Source organism: Aulonocara stuartgranti, assembly GCF_965226115.1.
Source record: "Aulonocara stuartgranti genome assembly, chromosome: 2".
Taxonomy (NCBI): Eukaryota; Metazoa; Chordata; class Actinopteri; order Cichliformes; family Cichlidae; genus Aulonocara; species Aulonocara stuartgranti.
Genome location: NC_138940.1, coordinates 30,445,001 through 30,458,491, shown reverse-complemented (window position 1 = coordinate 30,458,491; position 13,491 = coordinate 30,445,001). Strand labels below are relative to the sequence as shown.

The following is a 13,491-nucleotide window of genomic DNA, read 5'->3' as shown; positions in this document are numbered from 1 at the left end:
TCAGCAAGGCTCCTGACTACGGCAGCCTAATGCTGCGGCAAGCCATCAAGAGGTGTGCCTTCATAGCTTACCAAAGTCGTACTAAAAGACTTTTTGACAGATTTCTGCGCGCCGTGTACTACATAAAATTGGTTCGAGGTCATTAAGCACAACCAGAATTCATACATAAGGCACACAGTTGATTTTTGAGAAAATTAAAGGATTTTAAGTGTGCCTTACAGTGTGTAAAATACGTTATACAGAAGAAAAGAATATATCATGATATATATAGTTACCGCATATGCTTCAAATTATACCATGATATGGATTTTAGGCCATATCGCCCAGCCCTATTTGGGAGTATATTATTGATTAAATGTGTGTGCTCTTGACGCTCTATTACCTGCACCTACTCAGAGTGAAATAATCAGAGCTCGTGTACTCATGGCAGTAGTGTTATTAAAAATAATTTGATAAACGTTATCATTTTATACAAAGCTAATCCAAAACACTGGATTCACAACATGTTAACATGAAACACTGAAAAAGAAAAAACTTTTTTAATGTTTCAAAATTTGCAGGTGTGGAAACTCACTGTGATGGCAGACGGGATGGAGCTCAGTGTTATGGAGCTTTGGGAGGAACTGTGGACATCCAGCTGATGGACAGCACCTCAGAAATACCTAGAATCCAACTGTTAAAGAATTCATTAAAAATACTATTTGTCAGAAATAATAAGGTTATTTCTAATACCGTAGTACATAGATCTAGCTTTTTTCCCAGTAATGGAACATTTAGGATCAATAACCTGAGCAGGAACGACAGTGGTAAATATACCCTTCAAACCTTTGATTCAGATGGAAGATCATCAGGTGTGCTGACTTTACAGTTGCTTTTTCAAGGTAAATGTTATGTTAATAAGTAATTAATTAAATTAATTAATAACCAATTTAACATTGTTTTCGTAATGTATATATCTTACATAATTTCAGATACATATAGTTTGTGCATACCCTGTTCTTTATTAGGAGAGTATAAGCAATGATGTCTAGACTTAACACTTGCTTATTCAAAGTTGAAGGTTACTATTGGGAAATGACACTAATTAGTAGATAGAAACTTAACAATGTTTTGGTAATCTATATATCTCCTTTTTTTATTAGAGAGATTTTAAAATCTAAAACTAAACTCATCTGTGTGTGTTTCTCTCAGCTCCTGTGTCCTCTGTCCTGCTGGTCTCTCAGTGTCTGTCCCAGGGAGAGATGAGGGTGTCCTGCTCCTCTGAGGGAGGGGACAGTCCTCAGTACAGCTGGACTCTGGATGGACGCACACTGACAGTTGCTGAGCTGCTTTCTGTAAATATTAAGACTAACATCATCACTCTGAAACAGCAAGTCTCAGGAAGTCTTGTCTGCTCAGTCAAAAACCATGTTAGTAAAGTCTCCAAAGAAAAGAGGATATCTACCTGTGTTGAGTGAAAAAGGTGATAGTTACAACTTTGATAATTATATCACTTTTTACATTTTTGATAAATTATTAGTTTTTTGCTCATAGGGTTCATTTTCATCAACTGCACCTCAATCAATGGGACACAGGTGTCAGAGTGGGTGTATGAAGCCAATAACACCCTGTGCATTGAACCAACAAGTGAACCCACCACAACCACACAAACTGCAGTGGGTAAGAGGAATGACCCATGGTACAGTGGAAATTGAAAAAACAGCTAGATCCATTGATATCTTTTTCTCCTTTCTTCATTTCATGTTTGACTTAATTCTTTCTATGAAATAGGACATTTGCCACTGATCAGTGGTGTTCTCTCAACACTTATAATTTTCTTAGTTGTGGTTGTAGCAGCAATCTGTGCCCAACGGAAAAAGCAAAACAGCAAAACAAAAGGTACAAAACTTCTTTTCCCTTACTCACTTTTCTTAAATTGCTTTTTTACTCTTTTTATAAATATACTTAATTAATGCAGTCTCAACAACAGTTTATTTATATCTCTGTTATATGTCACTTAAATATTGTTAAGCAGCCACAGTTAACACAGTAAATGTAAAAAGAAAAAAGTTAAACAGCTTAACAAAATCCAACATAATGTCTAAAGCTCGCAAATGAAGTTTAATACAAAGTGCGACTATTCCTCTAATTATTCATTTATTATTTTTAAAGCAACCGTTTCTTCTTCTTCTGACTGCAGAGGAAGAAAATGATCAGGAAGAAATCTTTGCTGATCTCAGGGTCGTGAAACAACAGGCGAAACAACTGGAGAAAAGAGCAGAGCTAGAGTTCTGCCAAGTCAAGTATTCAAAGTGTCCTTGGCAGACTGAACCAACGGGAGATGATTATTTGTATGCTAACGTTCATAAATTCAGGTGATTTAAGTGGTCAGTTCTTCCACACAGACTGCATCACTGAAGATCCATGGAGAGAAGAGCTGATGTTAAAATGTCTAAAGGTCTTTAATTTAATGTGATTTCCTATCAGAAAAATATAAAAAGCTAATACTTACTGATTTATTTTACTTTAATCTGCATTATACCAGAACACATGTATTCTTTTATGATCTCTTGATTTAAAGATAGTATGTTATATAAACACTGTGAGTGTTTTCTGCTTTTGTATTCTGCAGACATGATGATAGACTATTTTGATGTGGGAGTTTTTCTTTTTTCATGTGAACTTGTCTAGTTTTTGACTTGGTAGAAGTTGGAACAGATGATCCTTAAATTAGAAATAAATAAAGTAAATGGCTAAATGTTTGTACAAATTTCAGTGCAGCAAAACCTTTGGACAGTGATAAAACACACTAGTATAAACAGTTTTCCTCACAGATTCCTTACAAGAGACACTGATATTCAGATGACATTCTCTTTTTTTTTTTTTTTCTTTTCTTTGCCTGTCCCGTTTGGCTCTTTTGCCATCAGAATTGTTGTCTAAAGGCAAACAAAGATGCCCAACGGATTTACTTTACCAAATTGACCATCCCAGCCTTGCCGTAATGGTCCATTTGATTCACCTTTTATTGTTTTTTTTTTTTTTTTTTGTTTATTTCATTTTCACTTACTGAATACGGGACAGACTTGACTGGGGGAAAGAAGGGGAGAAAGAAAGAGGGAAAGAGAAACAGCTGAGAAGAGGGACGGGGGACAAGGGCAAAAAACATAAACCAACAGAACGGGCAGAGAAAAAAAAAATGCATATATCAATCACCTGGATCACCTGCTGAGAAAGAAAAAAGAAAACAAGCAGAAGAGAACAAGAGTAATAGAATAAACAACATCACAATGATATATGGGAATATGACAGTAAATACTAAATATTAAACATTATTGTGCAGCACATAAGATCAACAGAACACAGTGTGCTTTGAGGTAGGAGCCAAAAAGGGTGTAGTTTGTGGGTGTGATCACCCGTGTGTACACCTGTGAGCATGGACGCGCTTGTTTTTTTGTTTTTTTTAAAAGGTTCCTTCATGTAATAATCTGCTCGAAGGTGTGGGGGGGCCACAGCCCCGTCCTCCAGGGCATGAAGCAGGTATGGAGGAGATCAAAACTCCAGACATCTCAAGGGAAAGGTGTGTGAGTCACCATCTTTGTATTTGCTGCCATTTGGAGAATCACTTGAAAGAGACTGTGAGGTTTGCTATATGGCAAAGCAGGACTTGGATGGACTTGATGGACAATTAATTTATTTAGAAGCTTCAAAATGTGCAACAAACAATCCCAAAACTCGATACACAGCTTCGATGATCCAGATTCCATGATGCCAGTGATTCTCTTCAACAGGCTGCTCTCCACTGGTTTCTGTGCACAAGAGGAGACAGGTACGTTTCTTCACAAGATGACAAGAAGCACAACAAACCAGCACAAGACCCGGAGTTACACTAACTGAAGTTCCTCAATGATCCAGCGGTGACTGAGTACCTCAGGTAGTGACTCATAAGACGCTTTAAAAGGAGACCTGATGCTATCTTTTGAGGTGGCATATCTTTGAACTATATACATAAAACAAAAGCCTATTGAAACAATTTATGATAGTCCAAAAAAGGGGAAAAAGGTGTATCTGGTCAACAAATCAGTCTGAAGCAGTATTATTATTTATTCCCACGAGATGGTGCTATTATGCAGTATTCTATTACTGTTTTAACTGTCTTTTAGTTACTTATCTGACTTTATTGTAAAGAAGAGGTCTTCAAGATTTGTACTATTAAAATTTTAAAGATGAACTGTAACTATTTTAATTATATTTTTGTATATATTCTCACAAAACCTCAGTTTTTAAACATGAAAGCAATCATTTTAGTACACAGTGTTTGTAAATAGTTATTGGTCAACATCCGGAGTGACCTATTCCTATTTGGAAGATGTATCATTTTTACCATTTGTATTTATTTAATCTATTTAGATTTTGGAAAAGCACTCAGTTATCTACAATGTAAGTTTATTTTAAATGCAGTTTTCAGACACTATCAGTGTAATTCAAACACTGTTTATTGGAATATATTATTTATTTTGGGTGTCAACTACAACTACGGTATATGTGAAAAGATTTGACATAAACAACAACTTGTCATAATTATGGGGGTAAGTTAACTGTTACTTACTTTGTGTCCTTGGGCAAGACACTTCACCCGTTGCCTACTGGTGGTGGTCAGAGGGCCCGGTGGCGCCAGTGTCCGGCAGCCTCACCTCTGTCAGTGCGCCCCAGGGTGGCTGTGGCTACAATGTAGCTGCCATCACCAGTGTGTGAATGTGTGTGTGAATGGGTGGATGACTGGATATGTAAAGCGCTTTGGGGTCCTTAGGGACTAGTAAAGCGCTATATAAATACAGGCCATTTACTTACCCCCATGCACTGCATTGGAAAACAGCACTAACAGTCTGTTAGTTTCAAAGGGCTGGAGTAACATGTAAGAGCTATTTATACTATTTAGAATTAACTGTCATGGTTCCTGGGTCGCCGACTAAGTGTTTTGAGTTATGTGGGTTCATGATTTACTTTGGTTTTATATATTTACTGTAATTATGTTCTAGTTCTTCAGTGTTTCATCCTTTGAGTACAATATTCCAAGCACCCAGCAGAGTGTTGTTATCCATGTTACAGGTTACTCCAGCCAAACTAACAGACCCTTAGGTACGGATGGTTCTTGTTGAGAACCGGTTCCCACTGTTTCAATTAATTGGAATTGTTTGCCATTTTTGCAAACGATTCCCCTATCGATTCCAGTCCCTTTGAATGACGTCGCCACGTTGCATAGCGTCATTTAGCCGACAGGAAACATAACGACTAAGTGGCACAAACGCTCAAAAGTTTGGTTATACTTTACAAGAACAGATGACAGCAGGGCAACAGCAGGGCAACTTGGGTTTCTGAGGCAGTTACAGCTGGGTGAGTCCCCTCACACATCGGTTTCATCAAAGCTTTGCACTGTTTGCTGGGTAAGATCGATAGGATCAGAGATTTGGACTCTTTAAACAGACAGCCAATCCCTACTTCCTGTATTGGGGTGCTCAGCACCACTTTACTGTCTGTCTTGAGTTCACAAGAGAAATGTTTCAGTGGTTGAAGCGGAAGTTGCAGACATGTAGTGTTAGTTTCAGAGAAGAGGAATTTGTGGAGAATTTCAAGTCAACTGTCAAAGAAGGATCTTTTTGCAATTGACGGCTATAGACGTCAATGGCAGTGAATGAGTTAATTTTAGGGTTAGGGTTTAGTCTAGTCAATTTCACTTCCTTCTGTGCAAAATATCTTCTATGGTGAAACTAACTAACATGTAACCTCAACATACATAACTTCAGAAAACACTTTAAAACCAGTGAACAACAGAACAATCATTGATGTCTATGAAAGTGTTTTGAGATTTGAAATAATCTGTAATTTAAACTTGAACATAAATTGGAATTTTTATCATGTATGTGTTGAACTGGCTTGAAAATACATATAAACCTCTTACTTGTTTTAATTTTAATTTTTTTTAGTTATTGCATTTATTTAAAATTTTAAATATTACAATGTCAGTGAAACTGCATGATTAGCTGAACAAGAAAATTACACATTTGGTTTCAAAGTATTAGTATCTCTAAACTGAAAGACAACTTCTGTCTTTTCTCTCTCTTGAGTTCCATTCTAAACACTTCCGTTCTTTCTGAGTTCACACATTCTTATCTGAAACTGATCACTAATGACAGCTGCTTTCAGTAGTTAGACTAGAGTAGTTTATCTGAAGGTTGCCAGAACGCGGGAGCTCCTATAAAACTCTGTCATACTGTCATGCTCATAATCATCAGTAGTGTAGTCCTATTTTAAATAGTTAATTATTGATCATGTTAATTCAGGTTCCTCCTTGTGGAAAAAAATAATGATGATGAAGAGAAACAGCTAGTTGTTTTTAGTTTTAGTGAGCTAGCTTTCAAACCCAAGAGTTTTAGATTTAAATAATTTTATAATTTTAATAACGACTTCGTCTGACATCATAGGTGTGATGATTTGCCCTGTTATTTCACTGAAGCTCTGCAGTTACAGAAATAAAAAAAATCAAACAAAAAATGAAACAAAGCAAAAAAGAAAGAAACAAATATGCAGAGTACTTTTATTTTACGAATTTCAAAGAATAATAAGATGAGTATACCAATGGCTTTCGTCAAAGTATTAACACAATGCTGCAGTCACAGCATGCCCATAAAAAGTTTTTGGTTCACTGAGGCTCTACTTTCACAGTATTAAACAAATTGAAACTGAACAGTCTTCTTTGGCCAACAAACACAAAATGAAACCAATCACAAAAAGAAAGAAACACCTTTTCACTATTTTACTCATTTCAAAGAATAATAAGATGATTATAACAATGCTTTTCGTCAAAGTATTCACACACTGTCCTTTGAGGTTGGGATTCACATTTAAGATCAGTAGCCTGCGCAGGCAGACAATCTGAGCAGGCCTATGATTCAGATGAACACTTAGATGAGCAACAAAATGTTTCGCTCACTGAAAATGCTTTGTGCAGATTAAGACAATTTTCTTAAATGTTTATATCTGGATTATTGAGAATGCAGTATTTAAAACATACTTTTGAATAATAGTGTCACTTTTCAGAACTTGTACTGGTTTGAATGAGCATTGGTCAAAACAACCACTCAAACCACCAATTAGCCTAAATACCACAATCCCTAAAGTCACCCGTATAGAAAAGAAATAGAAAAAACTTATAAAAGACTTGCATCAGATGTGGCCTACTTCATATAGTGAATCATATAAGGCTTATATGATTTACTCATGAAAGTGGCCACTTTCATATATTGTTTTAGTAAGTATCCAAAACATACAAGTTTCATTTATATATTTTTTCTAGGGATCTTATTTTTTTTTCACTCTTGTATGCTTTTCATACAAGTTTCACACAAGACAGATACAAACTTTATAAGATTTATATATATGTTTTCCATATGGGCAGAGTGTACATTTTATAATGTTTTAAAAGTGTTTCTTTTTTCTTCATGGATGTGTATACAAGGTACTTTGTATCAGCAACAAAATATGGACTTAAGGTGGAATATAAATGGGGCTGCTGTTGAATTGCATTAAACTGCATGAATGTTGTAGACACTGAGTGATGGGCAGGATATGGTTAGTTTGTTACCGATCTAAAAATAGTCCAGTGACAGTGTGAGTAATAATTAAACAAAGTCTGTGGAAGATCTGTGAGGTTCCTTTTATTTCTGCAAAGTAATGAATATGCTAGTTGTACTTCCTTTTTCAAATTTCCACACACAGAATGAGAACAGCATTTCAAACGAGGCTGATCAGTAGCAGGAGCCATTTCTGACTGTTACCTGTTGGACAAATGTGCATATTATTTAATAAAGTACTCTGACGGCTGCCGACTGTGTCAACACACACTGAACATTGAGGAGACATGGAAGCTGTGCTGGGATTGATGGTGATCCTACTGGGAGTGTCTCATGGTGAGATATTCTTTTTACATGTGACACTTATCATTTAATACCTTTTTAACCTGTACAAAATATCTGACATCGTCATCAGAGATGTTAAAGCTGCACAAATACTTACCCAAAGTTACAATATGTGCACTTTGATTTATTTTATTTAATTAAATGTTAGAATCTATTGGCTACATCTGCAGTACATGACATTTGAGCAGAGCTTTAGTTCCTTTTTTTGTCTTTTTACCAGTTTTAGTAACAGTGGTAAATTCTTAGCCCACTATGCACCTTGGGAGCCTTGTTGCAGTGTGTTTAAGTGAGTTTTAAACTGACTTTTTAAAGGACTTTATTCTTTCCATCCTTATCAGAGACGTCAAGCTTATTTGTTACTGTGATAAACTGCCTGATTTTGAAGAATCTGTCTCAACTTATCGGTTGGCTGTAACTAGGAATCCAGTTAAGTTATTTAAGTCATGCAGTCACTACAGATATGCTGAAGAATGTATAGGTTGCATTACTTTATCATTTTTAATGCCACCTTCAGAAATGAACATCTCTGTCCTGTTTGTGTGCAGATTCTTTTTTCTGAAATATTGCTTCCTGTTTTCTGTTTGACATTTATTTTATTTTGGTTACATGAAAATACTTTAGTTTTTGCACTCGGCTAAAATGTGGAGAATGTGTCTACCTGTATTTCTTAATTATTAATATATTAGTAAATGTTGGGCAGATTCGTGTGATAACTTTGGGATTATGGATGCAGTATGTTTGTTCTTGAGGCTCTATTACCTACAATTGTCAAAACTACTACCTACTCTGAGTTAGATATTAAGAGCTGACAGATTTATGGCAGTAGTGCTACTTCAAATACTTTGATACCATTCAATCAAAACACTGGGTTATCCAAAACATAATTAGGCATTAGGTATAAACATGGTAATACAAAAACTACTTTTTAACAAGTAAAAGTCCTCGCATCAGTAAATTTTAGATTGCTGACCATGTTAATCAAATTGTTGTTGTAATTTATTAGGTAGAAACTAACAAATCACAAATGCTTTTCTTTTTAATGTTTCAAAATTTGCAGGTGTGGAAACTCACTGTGATGGCAGACAGGATGGAGCTCAGTGTTATGGAGCTTTGGGAGGAACTGTGGACATCCAGCTGATTGACAACACCTCAGAAATATTTAGATACCAACTGTTAAAGAATTCATTAAAAATACTATTTGTCAGAAATAATAAGGTTATTTCTAATACCATAGCACAGAGGTCTCTCGTTTTTCTCAGTAATCAAACATTTAGGATCAATAACCTGAGTAGGAATGACAGTGGTAAATATACCCTTAAAATCTTTGATTCAGATGGAACAACATCAGGCGTGCGGACTTTACAGTTGTTCATTCAAGGTAAATGTTGGGAAATGCAGACTTTAATTTATGTAAATGCAGTATTGTTTTGGTAATCTTTATAACATACAGCACAGAATTTCAAATAAGTACACTTTGTGCATCCCCTGTTTTGAATTAGCAAACCATAAATAATGATAATCTACATGATGCACACTACATTCACTAAGGTATTGGGCCACATCTCTTAATCTTTGAATTCTGATGTTTATAGTTCCACTGGCACAGATGTATGAAAACCAAGCAGCTAGCCATGCAGTCTTCCTCTACAAACATTTGTGAATTAATGAATAATTGTAAAGAGCTCACTGAAATTGTGTATGTTACTGTAACAGGATGCTACCTTTGCAGCAAATAATTTTGAGATATTTCTTCCCTCCTAGATATTCCATAACCAACTGATAGTGTTGCAAAGTAGTAGATTTTAGGAACTATGGAAAATCAGCTACCAAGTTTCAGACCATGACCAAGTTACACAGAAGGAAGCACAGTGCATGAAAGTGCATCTTGTTATAGTACCAAAAGTCATCTGTGTGTGTTTCTCTCAGCTCCTGTGTCCTCTGTCCTGCTGGTCTCTGAGTGTCTGTCCCAGAGAGAGATGAGGGTGTCCTGCTCCTCTGAAGGAGGGGACAGTCCTCAGTATAGCTGGGCTCTGGATGGACGCACACTGACAGATGCTGAGCTCCTTTCTGGAAATAATGAGACTAACAACATCACTCTGAAACACCAAGTCTCAGGACATCTGGTCTGCTCAGTGAGAAATCATGTCAATAGTGTCTCCAAAGAACAGAAGACCTGTAGTGAGTGACAACATTTTGAATAAAAGTCGATAATAACGACTAATTCACTTTTGAAGGTCTTTCATGAATGATCTGTTTTTTGCTCACAGGCTTCATTAACTGTACCTCAATCAATGGGACACAGATATTAGGGTGGGTGCATGCAGACAGTAACAGCCTGTGTATTGAACCAACAACTGAACCTACACCAGTCACACCAACTGCAGTGGGTAAGGAGACTAACATGTCAAATAAGCCTCTTTAATCAAACTGCCATCAGTGATGACACATGGTATATAAATGAATAAAAATGAACTCTGATGAAGGGGATGCATTCACGTATTTTTTCCCCTTTCTATAAACTATGGTACATGAGTGAAAACTCTACTGTGACTCTTCTCTCACAGCTCTAACTTGTCATAAACATTTTTGTGTCTAACACAGGTACTTCCTGGTTCATATTTGGTTTGAAAGCCGCTGTGGTAATTCTGTCATTAAGTGGGATTTGGATCTGGTTCACTTGGAAGAAAAAAACAATATTGGAAGGCCCTGCTGTCCCAGAAAAGGTGGAATCTCCAGATAACTCCGTTTTCATGATTGAAATGAGTCCTTACTCCAACACCTAGTGTCACCTTTCACCTGCTGTACATTTGTCACATATCCGTGTAGGTGTGGAAATAAGGATTAGAGTTTATCCTTTCCTTTTCATTCATTCCACATTTTTTTTCACAAGATAACAAGTGTGTATAAATTTTCCATAAATAGTGGTTCTTTCTGTAATTTTATATTTAGGTCCTGTTAAATATAATCAAAGTGGGAAAAACTCTCTGTCCTTCATAGTTTTTATTTTGTGTTTACATTTCATCTGTAGTGCTGAAGGACACATTTGTGTACAGATGTTTTCACCATTTGTTGTTTGTTGCTGCATTTTAAAATAATCAACCATATAGCTGACAATGTGATGTCAGTGTGTGAATAAAGTGCCAATAAAAGAGTTTATTTCTGGTAACTATGCAGGAAGAGTCAAAGAAAAGAGACCATGGAGAACACAGAAGTAAGAACTTGGTGCTTTAGATGAAAAGAGAAAAAAAGAACAAAAGTTAAACTTAAACATTGAAGTTAAAAGTGAATATCTTTTTCTCTTTGTGGTAATTAAGTAAAATTAACTTATTTAGCGCTTTTCACAGATAAAAATCACAAAGTGCTTCACAAAATGGTGTAGTGTCGGACAATAGAAGTTAATTTTTGGGAAATTGATGCCAACAAAACTTTAACCTTGTTAAAGTGTGAGAAGAGATCAGATACAGATTTGATAACTGACAATTGGCAGAAAATCTTTTTTTTTTTTTATATCTTATGGTGGAATTAAGTAAAAGATATTTTTCTGTTATCCATTGCATATTCAGCTTCATAAGAACATGCGCTAAAAATCCTGCCTGTGGACTCTGCTGGAGCCACTCTGCTACACCTGTTGTCGCTGCGATGCTCCTCCTGTAAGCTAAGAACAGGAAACTGAAGACAAGGACTGGAAGGGCTCATGAAAATACTGAAGATCTGGTGACTGTTAAGGCCGTCACCAGATCTCAGTTTCTCCACCACTATTTTTGGGATGTGGTGGATTGAGAAATTCATATCTTTGCACATTTTTTTTAAAAGCAATATTGTCAATTTGCAGGCCCAGTTCGCCTATACAGAAAGTCTGGTTCGGCTCTTTGTTGAAAATGTTTTAATCTCTGATCCTGTGAGGCTTATGATTCTTATCTTATGGAGTAGCTATTCTGCCGTCACTAGATGTAAAGGTGTGTTGTAGCTTGGAAGCTAGCATCACATTTGAAGAAAATGATAAAGTAGAATTCATGATTCAGTAGACAACAACAAGTGGTCTGCTTGACCCCTTCTGATGCAACAGTAAACAAGATTTTTAGGAAGATTTCCATGTTAATAGATTAGAAAGAATTATACACCAAGCATCACTGCAAGTCTTTCTATAGAGATACACACCAATTCTAATGGCCTTTGAAAGTCTGACTTTTTATTTTCATAACTTGTCATTTAAAGATATTAGTTAGTCCTATTACAGAACAAAAAATCTGTAATAAAAAATAAATATTAAGAAAATCCTCCTAATCTGCACGTATGTTGATATCACGTACTTTTACAGCAGATTAGGAGTGGGACTCGATTAAAAAAAATTAAAGTAATAATAGGCTTTTTAATTAATCTCAATTATTCGCATTTAATCGCACAAGAAAATTTGCCCCAAAATACAAATGTTTTTTTTTTTTTAATTTAAAAGGGTTTTAGTGGGCGACAAAATCAAATAATAGACATGGACATGAATACTGTAAACTCAAGCTCTTTTAATTTCTGCAAAAACAAACAAACATTTAAACTGCATTTCAATTCAAAACAGAGAAACAAAAAAAATTATTCCTTGCCAAAATTGGACAGTCTTAAAAATAAAGTGCTATTTTAAGTACATTTTCAAAATGGTATTGTCTTTAAATAATAATAATACAATTTTCAACATAAAGTGCCATTTTTCTTCCTAAAAAAAATAAGACAGAATCATAACAGGTTATTTGACCAGCTTCACCTTTAAACTCTGAGTGACCTTAACCAAAATTAGTTTGTACATTAGGCTAAAACAGTTTGATTATCGAACATTTTAGTGCAAAAAACAAAACAAAAAACCCCCCCAAAAAACCCCCCCAAAAAACTATTGGACTCACAATATCTCCATTCTTATTTACTGTCCATTTGAATCAGAATCTGATGACAATCAAAAGAGGAGAAGGTTCTTTGTCTTTGCTGGCTCCTTTGTATCTACACTGTTCCTGCAGCAGGGCCTCAAGGCCGGTCCAAACCTCTTCTCGCTCTCCCCTCACAAGACACTTTAAATCCTTAAAGCATGGGTCAAGCACAGTAGCTATCTTGAGCCATTGATGGTTGAGTATAGCTACACGGTGAGATTGGTCCTTTGTGAAGGCAGTATTAAATTTTACCATGTAGTTTGAGTCATCATCAGAGATCTCCGTGGGGTGATGCAGGTGTTAGAAGCAGGTAAAACCACTGAACATGAGACATATGTCTCTTTTTTTTTTTTTTTTTTTTTTGGCCTGTCCCGTTTGGCTCTTTTGCCATCAGAATTGTTGTCTAAAGGCAAAGAAAGATGCCCAACGGATTTACTTTACCAAACTGACCATCCCAGCCTTGCCGTAATGGTCCATTTGATTCACCTTTTATTGTTTATTTTATTTTCACTTACTGAATACGGGACAGACTTGACTGGGGGAAAGAAGGGGAGAAAGAAAGAGGGAAAGAGAAACAGCTGAGAAGAGGGACGGGGGAGAAGGGCAAAAGACAAAAACCAACAGAACGG

General features: G+C 36.0%; 1 protein-coding gene and 1 pseudogene across 2 annotated transcripts in view; both read left to right on the top strand.

Moving 5' to 3' along the window:
- The window catches only part of LOC309719630, a 109,127-nt pseudogene extending 106,612 nt beyond the window's left edge, over positions 1–2,515 (top strand). Inside the window, exons 3-6 of the transcript XR_014280679.1 lie at positions 602–881; positions 1,192–1,446; positions 1,771–1,878; positions 2,180–2,515. The product of XR_014280679.1 is annotated as an uncharacterized misc_RNA (transcript). The remainder of the gene's footprint in view (positions 1–601; positions 882–1,191; positions 1,447–1,770; positions 1,879–2,179) is intronic.
- A 2,767-nt stretch (positions 2,516–5,282) lies between these two features.
- Positions 5,283–11,079, top strand: LOC309690336 (uncharacterized protein). Its single transcript, XM_082507384.1, has 6 exons — positions 5,283–5,370; positions 7,753–7,943; positions 9,010–9,330; positions 9,879–10,130; positions 10,220–10,339; positions 10,554–11,079. The coding sequence occupies exons 2-6, from the start codon at positions 7,895–7,897 to the stop codon at positions 10,733–10,735; spliced, it is 924 nt and encodes a 307-aa protein (XP_082363510.1). The 5' UTR covers positions 5,283–5,370; positions 7,753–7,894; the 3' UTR covers positions 10,736–11,079.
- Positions 11,080–13,491: the final 2,412 nt, after the last annotated feature.